This window comes from Phalacrocorax carbo, chromosome 4 (genome assembly GCF_963921805.1).
Source record: "Phalacrocorax carbo chromosome 4, bPhaCar2.1, whole genome shotgun sequence".
Taxonomy (NCBI): domain Eukaryota; kingdom Metazoa; phylum Chordata; class Aves; order Suliformes; family Phalacrocoracidae; genus Phalacrocorax; species Phalacrocorax carbo.
The window spans coordinates 50,818,759-50,834,762 of NC_087516.1; the positions used below are offsets into that span (position 1 = coordinate 50,818,759).

General features: G+C 43.4%; 1 protein-coding gene across 5 annotated transcripts in view; it reads left to right on the top strand.

Moving 5' to 3' along the window:
* The window catches only part of HERC3 (HECT and RLD domain containing E3 ubiquitin protein ligase 3), a 52,641-nt gene that overhangs the window by 11,002 nt on the left and 25,635 nt on the right, over window positions 1-16,004 (top strand). For 4 of the 5 annotated variants that reach the window (XR_010372697.1, XM_064449927.1, XM_064449930.1 and 1 more), the window contains exons 3-6: window positions 10,170-10,329; window positions 11,766-11,842; window positions 12,423-12,644; window positions 15,041-15,132. Coding sequence is in view for 4 of the 5 variants with exons in the window: in XM_064449927.1 (XP_064305997.1) it covers window positions 10,170-10,329; window positions 11,766-11,842; window positions 12,423-12,644; window positions 15,041-15,132 (551 nt within the window). In the remaining variant the exon portion in view is untranslated. The remainder of the gene's footprint in view (window positions 1-10,169; window positions 10,330-11,765; window positions 11,843-12,422; window positions 12,645-15,040; window positions 15,133-16,004) is intronic. The other variant, XM_064449929.1, reaches the window with a different exon arrangement.

The window sequence follows — 16,004 nt, forward strand, 5'->3', positions numbered from 1 at the left end:
TAGCAGGCTGTTTTAAAATTTGTGTTGCCAGGATCATGAGAACTGACTTCTACTGATACTCTCTGAGACTGCAGGACTGGGAGAGCCTAAACTGAGGAGCAAGAAGGCACTTTAGGAGAGCCTTAACCAGCAGAAATCCAGTTTCTTCTCAGTGAAAAAACATAGTCTGAGCCTGAAATGGCTGTAATGTGTTCTCAGATGTAACCCTGAGGTGCTGTCTCTAAAAATACATGTATTATTACAATGACCAGATTTATATCTTGATTTCACTTTTGGGGGGGGTGAAAACAAGAGCGAGACCAGGGAAGCAAGATTCTGTGTTTGGTGTGGTGCTTCTTTTTTTTAGAATCAGTACAGCCTATTTTACTGAGGACATGAAGGGACCATTTTAATGTCTCTTGTTTCAAAAGGTAGAGCTGCAATAGGAATGGCCAGCTTTGCTCTGTAATTGGGATTTGTAGGGCTGTTATACCTACCTTGGTCATCTTTGTTATTCTTGTTCATGTGTACTATTTAGAGGCTTTCTGAAAGTGCAACAGAAATAAAACCTGTCTGCGCACCTGCCTGGGAAGGAGTGTGAAACCCTGGCGTTGGCATGGTGTGTGGCACTAATGACTAACCCCTTTCCTGCAACCATGCTGAAGCTGAAAGATGGGCTCAGGATAAAATGGGTGGGTAGCTGTGTGTGGTGAGGGAAAGGGAAAGGGCAGGAAAGAAGCTGGAGGTGATAAAAGCAAGTTTTCTGAATGCCCCAACGTTTTTGTACTCATAATTGTCCATGCTGGACAAAAGTGAGACTTGAAGCTGAATGCATTAGTAGGGCTGAGAGTCCCAGCTTCTAGGAGAGGCTTCAGTAGTTTGGTGGCTGATGCTGGAAGTTCATTGTTCTTGTCTTTAAGACGTGTTGTATGACAAACCACAGATGATGATAGGCAGTTATTGGGCAGCTTTTCTACAGGTGGGGGTGTGTGTCTATGAATAGACATCTGAAACAAGAAATCTCTTCCTACCAACTCCAGAACTCTGTTCTTGCTCCCAATAAAGCAGCCCAGGTGCCTTTCCTCAGTATAGATGTTTTTAGTTTTTTTTATTTGCCTTAATATCCTATGTTTCCTTTGCATGAAAACACGCAGGTATGTGTTTTGAAGTAATAGAGCCTGAGTCTGATAAAGGTTAAGGTATAGCATTCTGTATGATTTAATCTTGAAGGCTCACAGGAGTGTGTGGTCTTCAGGATGAAAAGGGGTTGGTTTGTTCTTCAGTGTGTAACTATTCTATGGAAAGACTGAGTTTGGTTCTGGCTCAGGATGTATGCTTGTTGCTTGCTCTGTCTACAAATCTTCCAGCAGATGCATAACTAGGTCTGTGATGATTTTAAGTTTGATTCAGTCAACATTGAACAGCATGATACTCCTCCTTAAGCTATGTTGGAAAGAATTATTTATCTCAAAGATCTTAGTGAAATTTCTCATATATAATATATTTTTGACACTTAAGGCTGCTAGCAGAAAACAGCTGTTCCTACAGCAGAGCTGTGAAGAAATGCTCACTCTCTTAACACCTGACTTGCCTTTTAAACAGCTGCCTGCCTATATAAACTCACCAAAAAGGAATGTACAGATGCTCATATCCCCTTTTCTCAGAATGCCCTTCAAATATTACGGTAGAGAAAATAAAGATTTACAAAAGTTATTTATTAAATCGAATCACATTGATTACCTCCCTTTCCCATTCACCATGCTTCTTTACAGTAATGTATTTTCAAGCAGTATTTGTGAACATGATGGGGATGTCCTTGAAAGCAAGGGCAAGGGTGCTGTACTGAGTCTGCACTGTGTAGGTGTGGCTTTTCAGGAACATGTGGTTTTGTCCTGCTCCCATGCAGACCACTGCAGGATTGAAATAGATGGGAACAGAGAGAGGAGCACATGCAGTGTGCTTTTGAAAATCGCATGCTGCTTTCATCAAAGCCTAGGGCTGCCACAAATGAGACTCTGCCAAGTGCAGCTACTTAGAAAATGTAGCTTCCCTTCTACAAGAAAATATAGAATGCCCATGTGAAGGCTAAATGCTTCCTGTTGCACAAAACTGCTCCAATAATGTGAAAAGATGGCAAAAATAGCACCTGTCCAGAGGCAAAAAGTGGATCAAAGCCCTTGTGGCTTGCTTACAGTGTGTATGTATACAGCGATGCTCTCTGTCTTGGAGGTGTTTCACTCTGAGCCCTCTGCTCAGACTTGATCACCTGCTGTGGAGAGACACTTGTACAGCAGTGGTCTGCAGGACTGAGCACAGCAGATGGATAATAGTAAACTGTTATCTTACCTTCTGGGGCACTGATTCGCTGCCTGAAGCAACTGACTGAGCCCCAAGGACAAGTGGTAGATGTTCCTGGGTCTTTGAGCCTTAAATCTGTTGTGGTTTGCCAGCATGTATGCTGGAAGGGGCTGTGTTAAGGCAGCCGGGAAGGAAGCGGTGCTGTGTTTGGGGAAGCACTGCAGGGAAGAAAAAACCAGATCTCTCTTCCTTGCAGTGCCAGGAGGTGAAAGTGCTGGTTTTTAAGCAGAGTTGTCCATTTTATGCTAGTTCCCTTTTATTTTGCATTTATAAGGTTGGCTCAATAGTTGCTAAAGGACTATGTTAACTCCTCCGTGTGGCTATGACGGACTGTAGTGAAGGGCTTATTCTTCCTTTTCCCTGGTCTGCTGTCCCTGCTTACTGCCATCAACATTTGTCATAGCTCTCAAGATTGCTGTGGCTTTGCTTGGGATTTGTTAGGCAGAAATAACAGCTTTGAACTGTGTAGTACCAGCACATCAAATCCAGTATCTAAGCATCTGTCTCCGTTATTCCTCCATCTACCTCTGATGTCCATCCTCAGCATGTCACCCTGAGGTCTAGCACATTCTGCCCACACTGGAGTTACTGCCCTGGAGCTGTGGCATTTGCGGGGTGCGCGTGGTGGACCTTGGGGGTTTCTCAGCAGTCACAGCCCAGCTACAGCTTCTGTCCTGTCAGTGGCCAGCAAGCCTGGCCAAGTGACCACCTGTAGAGCTCTCTGCAGCAACCTGAAAAGGAAAACAGGCCCTCTCTGGGTTTCCTGAACATGCATTTTTTTCCTGTTTCTTTCACAAGTCTTGGTGCTTTCCCTCTTTTGAAAGAGCTGCCCTTACTTGTTTATCTCCAGGGTCTGAAGGTGGATTCTTCCCTCTGCCAGCTGATGCTTGTCAGACTGAAGCCTTCTTTGCCTGCTCAGCCCTTTCCAAGAGCCTTCTCCGGCTGGCTGTGCCGGTGCCAGTCTGCCTATAGCTCCTCAGAGAGGTGCTCAGGGAGGCGATGTCCCTTAGACAAAAGGCAGTGATGTGGGGAAGTAAAAAGGCTTTCTGTGGCTATGTCTGAGGAGGGGGTTTGCTTTCCCAGGGCAGGTGTCTGCTTTCACGGTTGTGAGAGGAGCTGGCCAAGCCTATGCGAAGTGGCACCCTGGGGTGTCATGGTGGCCTCTCACTTCTTGCTCTTGGATTCCTGCCTTGACATGACCACAGCCAGCTTTATAAAGTACTAATAACTAAACCAGCCTCTCTGATTTAAGCCTGTAAGTAGCCATGCTAAAGAAATTACTGAGCAGTACTGTACATGTTGTGCAGGGCAGCAGTCATCTCTAAGTATCATTGGTGTCTGTGGATGAAAGAGGACTGCAGAATTGTTGTCTTGGTTACTTGGAGCTTCTCAGCCTTGACCTATTGACAGTGTTCCAACTGCTGCAACCAGCAGTGTTCCTGGGAACGTCACCTGCTTTGGTCTGGCCTCTGTCCTTTACTGTCTTCTCCCCGCTCTTTTCTGTTCACTGAGTCTACTCTATGTTTACATTTCCTCCTTTAACCAAATTATCAGAGCCGTATCAGCTTCAGTGCTGCTGCTATTGGTGTCTAATCGGGCTGCTCTTGGTACTGCTCTGCTTTCTGCTCCAAGTGTAGGAGCAGTTCACAAAGTTCATGAAAGGAACACCTCAAGATTTGTGAGTTGGACTTGTAAAATCCAGCCTCTTCGATGGATATAGTGAACTTCGGTGTCGAAAGTTGGAGGAGGTTACATGCTGATATAAACATTTGCTTGCTGCATACTTCAAAGCTTTTGCCCTATACTAAGAGAAGTTTGAGCAGGCAGAAAGTGAGGGTAGCTGTCACCCGTACAGCAGGATGTGGTCTCCCCATGGGGTTTGCTCTCATAGTCTTGTGCTGTGCAGGTGTAGAGTACAATGTTTCCCACACCCTTGCATGCAGTGGTCTCACAAAGTCTGAATGCAAGACATGACAAGCATGAAATGTTTTCTCAGAGAGGCTCGGCAAGGAGGAGGAAGGTAGCAGTGGTGAAATTGTGGGGCTGATGTTGGGCAGGGCGGTTCCAGCTGCCTACCTGCTGTACATGTCATACGCCTGGCCATGCCAGACACTGTCTGCAGTCATGAAGGTGTATTCCTGAAACCATCCTTCAGCCCTTGCTTCCTCCCTGTGAGCCTTCTAGTGTAACTGCTGACAAACTGCAGCCTGCAGAGGTGGTGAGAGGAGTAGCTTTAGCTGGCTGAGTTAGACAATGTTTTCAAAAGCACCTGATAGCTTTGGAAATCTGTATTTTGCTTAAGTGGTTTATAAAGTCTGATTTCTCCTTCCCAGGCCCAGACTCCAGGTGTTGTCTGTGGTAGCTGTAGGTGCAAGATGCCTAGGTGGTCAGAGATCAAAGTGTGCAGAGGGAATTCAGAGGCTCATTCTTGAGGGCTTTAAAGGAGAGAGGAAGAGGCAAAAAGGCCCTGACAAACAGCATGACCATTATCAGTTTCCAAGTGGCAGAATCACACTTCCACTGGGGATGATATTTCCTGGAAAAGTTGGTGAGGGTACTTGTGCTGCTAATACTCGCAAAAGCATTCGGTAGCCAAGATGATGTTGACATTATGATGACAAAATAAGAACCTTCATAAGGGGAGAGAGAAATCTTGTGTATACTTCCCTTAGTGCATGTTGGATTGCAAGCATTTCAGTTGCTGCACTTTTACCTTCTTTCCAGTTTCTTTAAAACACTTAGACATGTTTTAATGCGCAGCTGACTTTAAGACCGAAATAGTGAAGTTCATCTCTGCCTAGAAACATAGCCAGGATGTCCATATGCAGAAACATCTCTGGGATGTGCTGGTGGAGATGGAGGATCAGCAGTTAGCTACTTAATGTATAAAAGTCTTGTCAGGGAGTTTGATCCACTGTTTACTTGCTTTTTATAGTGGGAAGTGCTGGTGAATGATAAGTATGGGCCATAATGTGTGTTTCTAATTTTCTTGTAGTACCTGTTGAAGGAGTAGCAGGTGTTTCATAGAGTTTTTGGCTGTGGGATCAGGCTTCCATAAGTGCTAATGCTGTTATTAAACCATCTAAGAAGGTGACACTGTGTTGGTGTAATTGATCTCCAAAAGGAGAGAACTCTGCTCCTTTCCTGTAAAAATTAAGGCTTTTCTGTACTCAGAGAACAGCAAGACCCTATGGGTGAAGTTTAGGTTGCTACTGGTGCCTGATTAAATATGCAGCTGCCTTGTGCATTAAAATGTTGTATCTCACTTCTGATTTCTAGATCTTGGTTGCACAATGCTCAGGCATCCTCAGTGTGGGTGTAGACTATATAATATGCGTGGAAATGCAAAGAAAATGGCTCATCTGTCCTCAGACTTGCCAGCTGATAGCATTTAACCCACCGGAATTTCTTGCAAGCAGTTGTTTCTCCTTTCCCTGTGTTTCTACCACCATCTCTTTCTTATCCAGGCAAGCTGGTAAGATGGCTATCTTGGAGAGGCTGTGAGCATTTACCTGGCAGACAGCAACAACCGAGATGAGCAAATGCTCTGAGTTGATTAATTGTCAAGCTGGGGAGGCAATGAGGAGTTTTGGCCAGGTGTCCAAGCAGACTGAAGTAACTTGAAACTCTTCCAAGCCACAGCTGCTTCTCACCAGCAAAGGAATCCAGATTTTGCCACTGAAGGTATATCAAAGTTGACAATTTCTCTACACTGTTTTCAGATGGTAGAAGCCATCTGGTGCTGTTTGTGTACATCCCAGTACGCATATGGCTGAAGGATTCTGACATGTCCTCTAGCAAAAGCCTGTCTTGCAAGCAGCTGGAAGCTATACACAGAAGAGGTGTACCAACTCTCCGATAAACTTGCTAGGAGTAGGAGAGCTAATTAATCATCCTCTGCCTTTGCATTCTAATCAGTGCAGTATAACTGAGTGCTTTGTGCTTCCAGCAGTTGCAGATGCTGAAGATCTTGTATAGCTTTCCAACACTGGGGACAAAGTATAAGCCCTGTGTTATTAATAGCGAAGCTATGGACTAAAGGCGGGCTTTTCAGGGGTTTTAATTCTTGGCCCAGCTTTACTGCCATTTCCAAATCTTCAAGCTAAATGTGCTGACTGTCAGAAAGCTGAGTTACAGAACATATAGCACCTGTCCTCAACTGCTGCTGGAGTGTCCCTGCAAACCACAGACAGGCAAGAAAACAAAAGAGCAGCCCTGGGAACCAGGGCTGTCCCATTCAGAGAAGGGCTGTCCTGAAGGCATTTTGCCGAGGCCTCATTCTTTGGTCCAATCTGTATTTTATGAAGAGGTCTAACAAGGTTAAGCCCAAAAGAAGTCAAACCTTGCTATGTCTGTTTATGTTGAGATCTCTGAGTTAAAGTGGACAGAAGAGAGATGAAAATTGAAACTCCACTAGATACAAAGAACTGATAAATGAATTCCAAGCATTGGTGCTGTTTTCAGACAGGATGGCTTCAGGAAGAAAAGGTTGGGTCAGTGTGTACTTCTTGGAACTTGGGTTTTTGGTTTTTTTTTCTGAAAGTTTTATGATGTTGAAACACTGTGTTGCATAACTCCTTCAGCCCTTCCCTGTTGCTTTCAGGGTTTTGTTCTGCTTCGCTTTGCATAATTTTGCCTTTTATGCTCCATTTGACTGGTTTTAATAATCAGTTACTGAACACACAATACTAAGAATAAACTTCACACTTTGCACCCTTCATCTCATTGCGGTGGTGCATCTTCTCTGAAGAGTGAATAATGGTGGTGTGATGCTCTGGAAGCTAAAACAAATGCATACCAGCCAGTGAAACACCTCCTATTTTGATGTGAGGAAGAGGCGGGAGGTCAACGAAGAAGTAATTGTCAGATGTTTTTGATAATACTACCCACGTTGGCAGGGAGATAGTACACTTGGTGGCTTGGCAAGCCTGACGGTGAACTGGGACCCTTTTTGGACTGCCTGGGCAGTCTGTGCCCCCAGGCAAAGGCTAGCTTTTTTCCATCTTTGGAAGGACATGTGTGTGAGCGTATAAAGCCTGAACTGTTTGGTGTTTACACTTCTTCATGACTTTGCAGGCAAGCTGCAATTGACAGTCTTAGGAATGTACTATGGTGGGATGGGCCGTATGTGTACATTTCTAATGGCAAAGATCTTCAGCTCCAAGAGAGGCATGTTTTTTCTTTTTGTTTTTTTTTTTTTGTCTGTGGTCATCCAGCAAGCCTGGGTGAGGCTATACTCTGCTTCTTGGGTAAGCTGTGCAGTCACTGAAGGCTTTCAGTGGCACAGGGCAGCCTTTCAAATCAAGATGGTATTTTAGTCCCCTGGGGTGGCACACAGAGCAAGGTCAGGTTTGTGTTGCCAAATTAAACTTAAGCTGGAGTCTGTGGGGACTGAAGCAACCACTCTGGATTTCTAAACCTGTTGGATGTCCTCTGTGTGTCCCAGTTTGTGAAGCCCTTGCTACATAGTCCCTGCTACAGCCTCCCGATACCTCGGGGCACTTTTTTTTTTCCAGCTGCAGTACTGTTGCAGTCAGAATTCTCTCCTCCAGCTCTTGATGCTGATCTTTTGGTCACTGGAGTTTTGTCACCTCCCCAAGATGCTCTGATAGCTATGGGGCAGGTCACAGAAGTCCTTCCATGACAAATGATATGTATATTTATTGTGGCAAATACTGCTTTACCAGGGAAGAAATTGGCTCAGTCGTGCCTGCAGGTAGCAAAACAGTCTCCGTTACGGATGCCCTAGACTCCCATATTGCCCTCGTTTGTTGTTTTGTCAGGCTTGTGTCATCCCCTGGAGTGTTCAACAGTGTGCAGGGACCAGCTTTGGAAGAAGGGCAGGCTGGTGAATTTGTGGCTGGTTTTAAGAGCTCAGGCTCTCTGGGTAACAGCCGGTCTCAGCGTACCCTGGCCAGCAAGCTTATAGCAAAGTGAAGGGTTTGTGAATCATAAGGGATTTCCTGTGGAGATGAGGATGACTTCATCCCTCTCTTCTTTTGATGGTGGGATCCTCTCCAGCAAGAGCTTTAGTTTAGGACTTTCAGGTCCCGGTACAGAAACATACTTGGCTGAATATAGGTGGGGTGTCACGCATGTTGCAGCAGGTTGTTTTTTTTTTTTTTGTCTTGCTGGCTGACTCAGAGGAAGAGACCATAACCACATGTGCTGTTAAGATACCTTGTCTCTTGTTTGTAATTTGACCTTGACCAGCCCGTACAGCTGCTGGTTGTTTTTATCATGGATAAAAATCCCTCAATTATATATGCAAATGAACATAAAGCAGGCCACCAAGCAGTGCTACAGTTTAATGCTTATGGGTCCAAGTGTGGAAATTGCATGTGTAAATTGAGTTGCCACACTCAAAACCTCTCTGTGTCTTTGCATAGGGTTGGCAATGGGACTGGGTGAAATTGGCCCTGCTGGAAAGAGCTGCAGGGCAAAGGGTGTTATTAGATGGTGGGGCTAAAGGATGGCCAGATAACAGGCAGGCCCAGTCTTTAAGCCCTCCTTATATGTTTGTGTACTTATTACTTGTAAACTGTACCTCCATTGCCATTAATTATTTCAAGTGAAAGGAAGGACAAGTTCAGGTAGAATTTTACTATTAGAATACATATTTAAATAATTATCACCTCTTTCTTCCATAATATTCATTAGGGATTCTTCTCATTCTCATTTTCTGGGTCCCAGACTTAGAGGGTAAACCCTCCTAGGGGTGCCTTCCTTTTAAATTCACTTAAGACATTTAGATTGATTGGTATGCAGGTTTTGGTGCTAAGTATGTTAATGATTTCTGAATGCCCTTAATGTGGGGTGTCATTTTCATAGAATGACATGTAACTACCCTTCCTTTTTATGTCACAGGCAAGTGGGACTTTAATAAAACTAATCATTGCCTTGTAGCTTACAGGGTAAAATCTTTCTTCATCTGCCTGAAACATTTGTACTTAGGGAAGAAAAAAGAAAACCAATTCTGCTTCTGTCTGACTTGTGGGGAGCTTTTCCACCAGACGTGTGGCATTTCTAATGTTTTATTGCAAAACAAGACTTTTTCATGTCCATTTGTAAAAACTGCATAATGGATAAGATTTGGTTGTTGATGTTGTAAAAGTAGTTGTCAAACCTACCTCAGTTGCCTAACGTGATGTAATGATGAGAAGTCAATTGTGGGTAATCTTCCAGAGGACTGAGTGGTATTTTTTGTCTTGTTTATTTTGTAAGGCCTTCTTGCTTTGCTTCCTTTTTTAATGGGACTTTTTTGAGTGTCTGACAGTGGTAGTAATAGGTTAATAGGTTCAAACCTATTCCAAGCTTAGTACAGGGGATGTTGTAACATATATGCTTTCTCACATCAAGCAATGAAGCAAGGGGTGGATGAGTGATTAGCTTTGTGGTTGACTCGTCTTCATTGGACACGAGAGCTGTAGGTGGTCAAACACGTTTTACAGGGTCTGCCAACTTCTGGGTCCTGGCTGATCCCCACATCAACAGTGAGTGAGAACCAAATCTGGGAAGTCTGCTTGTTCCTAAATAACCTAACAGATTTCCCTGTACCTGTGAGGCTGGCTGTATGTAGACCATCATTGTGCCTGGAGGCGTGTCCCTGCCTTTCTCCTCTTATTTGCAGACTAGGCTTTCAAAAGAGCTCAGCAGCTAAATGTTTTCAGTAAAACCTGGTGCTTTCCTCTTGTAGGAAGTCTTTTAAAATGAAATTAGGGAGGGATCCATGCACCCATCTGAATGGCTTTGCATACAGATTTGCTTAGACCTGATGTCTGCATGTCACTGAGATGAATTCTGTGACTGGAGAGGTTTTCTATTTTTCTCAGAGCAAATCGGAGCTCTGGCTGGGCAGCACATCGTGCACGTGGCCTGTGGAGAGTCTCACAGCGTGGCACTCAGCGACCAGGGCCAGCTCTTCTCCTGGGGTGCCGGCAGCGATGGACAGTTGGGCATTACCACGATAGAAGACGCGGTGATGGTACCAAGGTAGACTTTTAACAGGTTCAGGTTTCGTTAAGGCAGCTCCTTGGGGGTGATGCGTCAAGGGTTGCTTGCCTTCCAGCCTGGAGTCAGTGGGAGCACTTTCTCTCAGAGTGGGGGTAATTGGGCACTTCCCACATAGGGATGTAAGGGTGATGATTCCTCCTTTCCTGTACTGGTGCTCCCTGAGTACCCCTGGGATTCAGACAAGTCCTCAGGAGGTTTGGGCAGGTCAGGCCTTCTGCCATGGGTGCTTGGGGCATGGAAAAGAAAATCAGAGCATGCTTGGCTTCCTCAATGAGAAATGCCACTGTGTTTTATACAGAGCAAGGAGGTGCATGAGGGAGGACCCAAAAATAGAAATGTTGTGTGATACCCATCTCTATTTCAGTCCCTAGGAAGTCCTCTGAGATAAGAGATAACACTTCAAGAACAGGAAAAAAAAATATGGCTGCAAGAACAGGCAACTCAGCTCTGAAACTCTTTTGCAGTGTTGCCTGTTAGCAACAAAGCTACTAAGCCAGCCTACTACAATTCTGAATAGTGAATGTTGCTCAGAAACTTTAGGGTAGTGCTCAGTTTTCTTCATTTACTTATTTAATGTATCTTAACCTGTGTCAGAGCACTAATAGGGTTAAGTGCAAGGACATGCAGATGGTGGCAGTGGCCAGTGGTAAACACCAAGACTCTCCAGAGTAGTTCAGATTGATGGGTCTCAGCTTATCACCACAATAAAGGTAATCGATCTCTTTGTGCTAAATGGTGTGGTATTGTGCTACATTAACAGATGTAGTCTGTCTCTTATTCAGTCTGCCACTGCAGATCAGTGCAGATCAGAAGCTTGAGACATCTGTCTAGGGTGGCTGTCACTGTTGGAACAGTATTTAGAGGAAAAGAATTTCAGTCACAAAACACTAATGTTTGAGCTGAAGGGCTCTGTGGGAAGACAGTCCTTAACTTGCAGGTGGCTCCAATATAAGAGAGGTACAGGCTCAATATCAATGCGATATTGCCATTTTGAAAATAACGTTTTTGTGAAATAACTTGAACCTTTGACATGCTGTTCTCTGTACAAAACACTGAAGAGGTTTTGGTGCTGTAACTCATAAGAACTGCTAGTTCCTTGACAACATGAAAAATCTTGATACCTGAAAAAGATAGTGAGACACACCAAGAACCAATTATTTTCACCATTTCTAGATGGCTGGATTCAGCGTTATGGCAGTAAATGTAGTTGGAGTTAGTAGTCAAGTGTCTAAAGGTCTTCACAGGTTTGCATCTGTTATGTATGACTCTACATCACCTTCAAGACTGTTCCTCAGTCTTAAAGCCATAGGTGGTGTGTATGTGTAGAATGAATATCTGAATGGAAATTGTAATTTTGACCTAAGGTGATGCTGTATTTGTGGACACTTATTCTAAAATAGTGTTGTCGTCTTTAGGTTGATAAAGAAGCTGAACCAACAGACAATACTGCAGGTTTCCTGTGGAAATTGGCATTGCATGGCTTTGGCAGCAGGTATTGTAACATTCATTATTTATTACCAAGATTTGTGCTGTTATTTTGGACAGTGTCCAAGATTGTAGATTTCTGCATAATAAACCAAGGACATCCCTGCCCTTACTGCTTTCAGGCCAAATGGGAGGCTATAAAATGCATTAGGTAGTATGAATATTGAAGAGCTTTGCCAATGCTGTCAAGAAAGAAAACATTACAAACAGGCCACCCACCGTCTCACTGGTGAATGGTAGCAAGAACACTTCAAAGCTTTCTATCTTTACGTACAAAAATGTGTGTAATTTTTATGTTGAAATTATCCTTGGCTATTATTCTGTATGCAATATGTGAACCATTCTTTGTTACGCTGTTTAAGTTACAGCAGTCTGATACTGTAGTTTGCACTTAGTTGCACATCTGTTTACCTGGTGGCTTCAGACTGTGCTTTTATTTTGACAAAGAATGTCTTGCTTGATTTCTGCCTCCCCCCGCATCATGAGGCCTGGGTGGGAGCAAAGCCCCCAGCACTGGTTCATCTTGACAAACTTGCTTTTCTGTTGACTGGCTTTTACTCACCATTCCCTTTCTTTACTTGTTTCAGATGGCCAGTTCTTCACATGGGGGCAGAACAGCTATGGTCAGCTGGGCTTGGGTAAAGAATGTCCCTCCCAAGCCAGTCCACAACGTGTCAAGTCTCTTGATGGGATCCCTTTGGCTCAGGTTGCTGCAGGCGGAGCCCACAGCTTTGCCCTCTCTCTCTCAGGAGCTGTGTTTGGCTGGGGGAGGAACAGCTCAGGACAGCTGGGACTAAGTGATGAACGAGGTATTAAAATTATGCTCCTAGGTGAAAGACGGATGGACTTTTTTTGGCCTAGTGTCTCTGTTTGCATTGACAGTATGTTTTTACTGAGTGGATATGTAAACCTCAGCAACTCCTTGGGAGGAGAGAGCAGAGGAAGTGTCTCTGATGGACTCTACAGGCTTTTATACTTAGTAGTGACAGAAACACTTTTTTCCCCTTATGGATGTTAGTGGAAGTGAGGAAGGTCAAAAAGAAAGATCTTTCAAATATGTGTGTGAACATGCAGGCATCGAGGGAAGTGCTCATGTTCTTTCTTCCTCTTTCAAAAATGCTTTGTCCATACTTTGTTTGAAATTTATGTGGAGCAAAGGCTCTCCGTGCATAACAGCAGGCTGAACCCATTCCCTTGTTTGCCAAGGTGTTTCTGACTGGTGAGCAACTGTATGCTACAAAATGATGGCAACCGAGAGTAGCTCAGTGTTGTAAAATGTTGTCTAGTTTATCGTTGGCATGGTTTTCCAGACACACAGGGCCAATGGTAATTTTTTCAGGTGGCCATGTTCAGTGAAGCCTAGCCATGAATAGACTTGGACATAGGTTTATAAATGAGGCTGAAGAGTGAATATGACATTACCACTAGTCTGAAAAGCCTGTGTCTCCCCTGCTTTTATATTAACATACTCTTAACTTTTCTGCAAAAGCTAGCAAAGGATTTTTCTTCAGAGTTTTAAATCAACCTCTGCATAGTTTTCTGCATAGTTGCTGGGTCGCTTAAATATCTAGGTGAGTTACTGAGTGTGGATATGGTACCTACTATGCATGGATAATTTATTTTACATGGGTGATACATGAGGTGTATACACCTGTAAATGTTAGGTTGTATAATGTAGTAGCATATAAATACTGCATGTTGCAAGAGGAGTGTTACCTCACATTTTGCGTACCTATAATGGAATGATGCATTTTAACAACCTACCCTATCAACTGAAACATGTATTGAAAGCAATTACTCAAAAATAGCCAGTAGCTTATCAAAGGATGCTCAAATGTTGTATACATAATTTCATTTTGCTTTACACTTCCAGGAGTATGAAACACAACTGTAAGACTTGTTGCATATCTTGTGTTCTCTCAAAAATGCTCCGGGTCTAGTCTCTTGTACTATATGTAAGCTAGACCTGATCTTATATAAGAGCACCCATGTTCTTTCCATGTAGATTGGCAGGTAAATGCTTCTAATTTCAACAAAGCTGCAGCTTATATATGAGAGGCTTGCTTTGATATGGGGCTAATCTTAGATGAGCATGTAAGGGACATCTACTTGTGGGGCTGTGTGGGCCAGGGATCATACTCTGCTTACCCTCAGTACATGACATTGTAGTAAATACTTGATATTTATGGCAAGTAAATCATGGTAAGACAGTGTGAATTATCCTTAGTGAACATGAACAGCAAGGTCTACAAATATGAATTGTCTGCAGCACTGTTATTTAAACAATTATGCTGTAGAGGTAAAAAGTGTCATTCCTGTCAAAACAAAAATCAGAGTGCTAAAGTACAGAAAAAAGTAAATTAGATCTGCTCTTATTTCTGAGTCCATGAAAATGTGACCATTTTCCTTTCACTACTCAGAAAAAAAGCATCTGTTAAATCCTTGGGTGAGAATCTTAAAAAATGGACAACTTCTATAGGTAGGAACCTGATTTTTTTTTTTGTTGGTATGAAGTAAGCAGCTGCTCCCCTTAATATCTAACTGTTCTGGGGTGCCTACTGCTCCTTGAAATACTTAGCTTTTATTTTTACATCAGTAAAACTTGTAATCTTGCTTAGTGTATTAATCCTCAGGAGAATGATTAAAATGTCAGAGTGAAGGAGAAAAGCATCATTTAACGGTTGGCAGAGATTAGCCTTTGCAAGTAGGAGGATCTTCTTAAAGGATGACAGAAGGAAGGCTAGGCATTTAAATACACCTTGGGATTCAGCTTGTCGTGTGTTGCACTGGTGTCTCCCACGTGTCAGGATTGTTCTGTACAGAAAGGTCTAAGCAGGGTTTTGGAAACAAATGTTCACAGTCATCAGTGAGGAGTCTGGAATGGAGCATGAGGCTGAAGGTGGGTGTAGCTAGGCTGCACTCATCATACCTCCCAGACTGCAAGTGGACATTGAGTTTATACAACATTTGCAGTATTTGCATTCTTGTGCTGGACAACTTTCTTTGAGCCAGGAGAGATCTCTTAAGAATTGGAGGAGGAAAGCAGCAGTGAAGTACACAAGGACGTGGGGTTTTTCCCCACAGTTGTTAAAGCTTCCTTTGTGCATGTAGACCACATCTGAAAATCAAACTACCAGTGGTTTTCTTGGACATTTAGGTTTGTGTTTATGAAACAGCTCCTTTATTTTCTCCTTCTTCAATGCAGACCGAGAATCCCCTTGTCATGTGAAGCTGCTGCGGTCTCAGAAGGTTGTTTACATCAGCTGTGGTGAAGAACACACAGCAGTTCTGACAAAGGTAAAGATGCTAACCTCGGAACCCTGGCTGCTATTTGCCTGCCTGATGGTTTCACATTAGTTTCCTGGGTAATGGTAGAAAAGAACAGATTGCCTTACCATATTCCATCTGACTCCAGTAAACGAAACTATAGTCTTATAATTTATTCTGAGATTCATTGCTGACATGATCCGTTGCTGCTTTTGAAGTAATCCATGGTAATGAATAGTAGAACTCAGGTGAATCGCTAAAAAAATGAGCTTTGAGTAAAAAAACTAATGAACATACGTCCAAAGGGATGGAAATAGCATTTTGTTGGAAGATGAAAAGTAAGTGGTATTGTGCCTCAGAATAAAATGCAACCCAAAATGAATGACTGTCCAAATGAAACATTAGCGGTCCCTCACAGCATTTACAAGAGGTTTTCAATTCCAAACCTGCTGTTTTTAAGTGGTGTATAGCTTAGTGGACAGAGGACAGGTCTAGGATTTGGTAGATCACTGCTCAGTTCTTGCCTTGTGTCTGCTGCTGCCTAGGTGTTGCCTCCTTTTTTGGTACCTCAGTGTTCTCCACTGTAAAATGAATTAAAACAGCTGACATTGGGATTCCTGTGGGAAAAACACTGTAGAAGATTAGTTATGTAAAAGCTCCTTTTTAAAGGAAAAAGGTCACAGTCCTTTTGATCACCAGCTGACAGAGACGGGTGTGAAGTACTGTGGAAATGGGTGCTAGTCAGCTGTGTTTAAACCTGCTGGGATTTCAGACTTGTCTGGTGATGGTTCAGGGAAGCTAGGCTAGTGTTAGACATACCTGAAAATAATTCTGTCAATCTCTGGGTGGCAAGGTAGCTATTTGGAAGCTGTGTTAGCAGAGCCCAAGTTTCTTTCTGAATC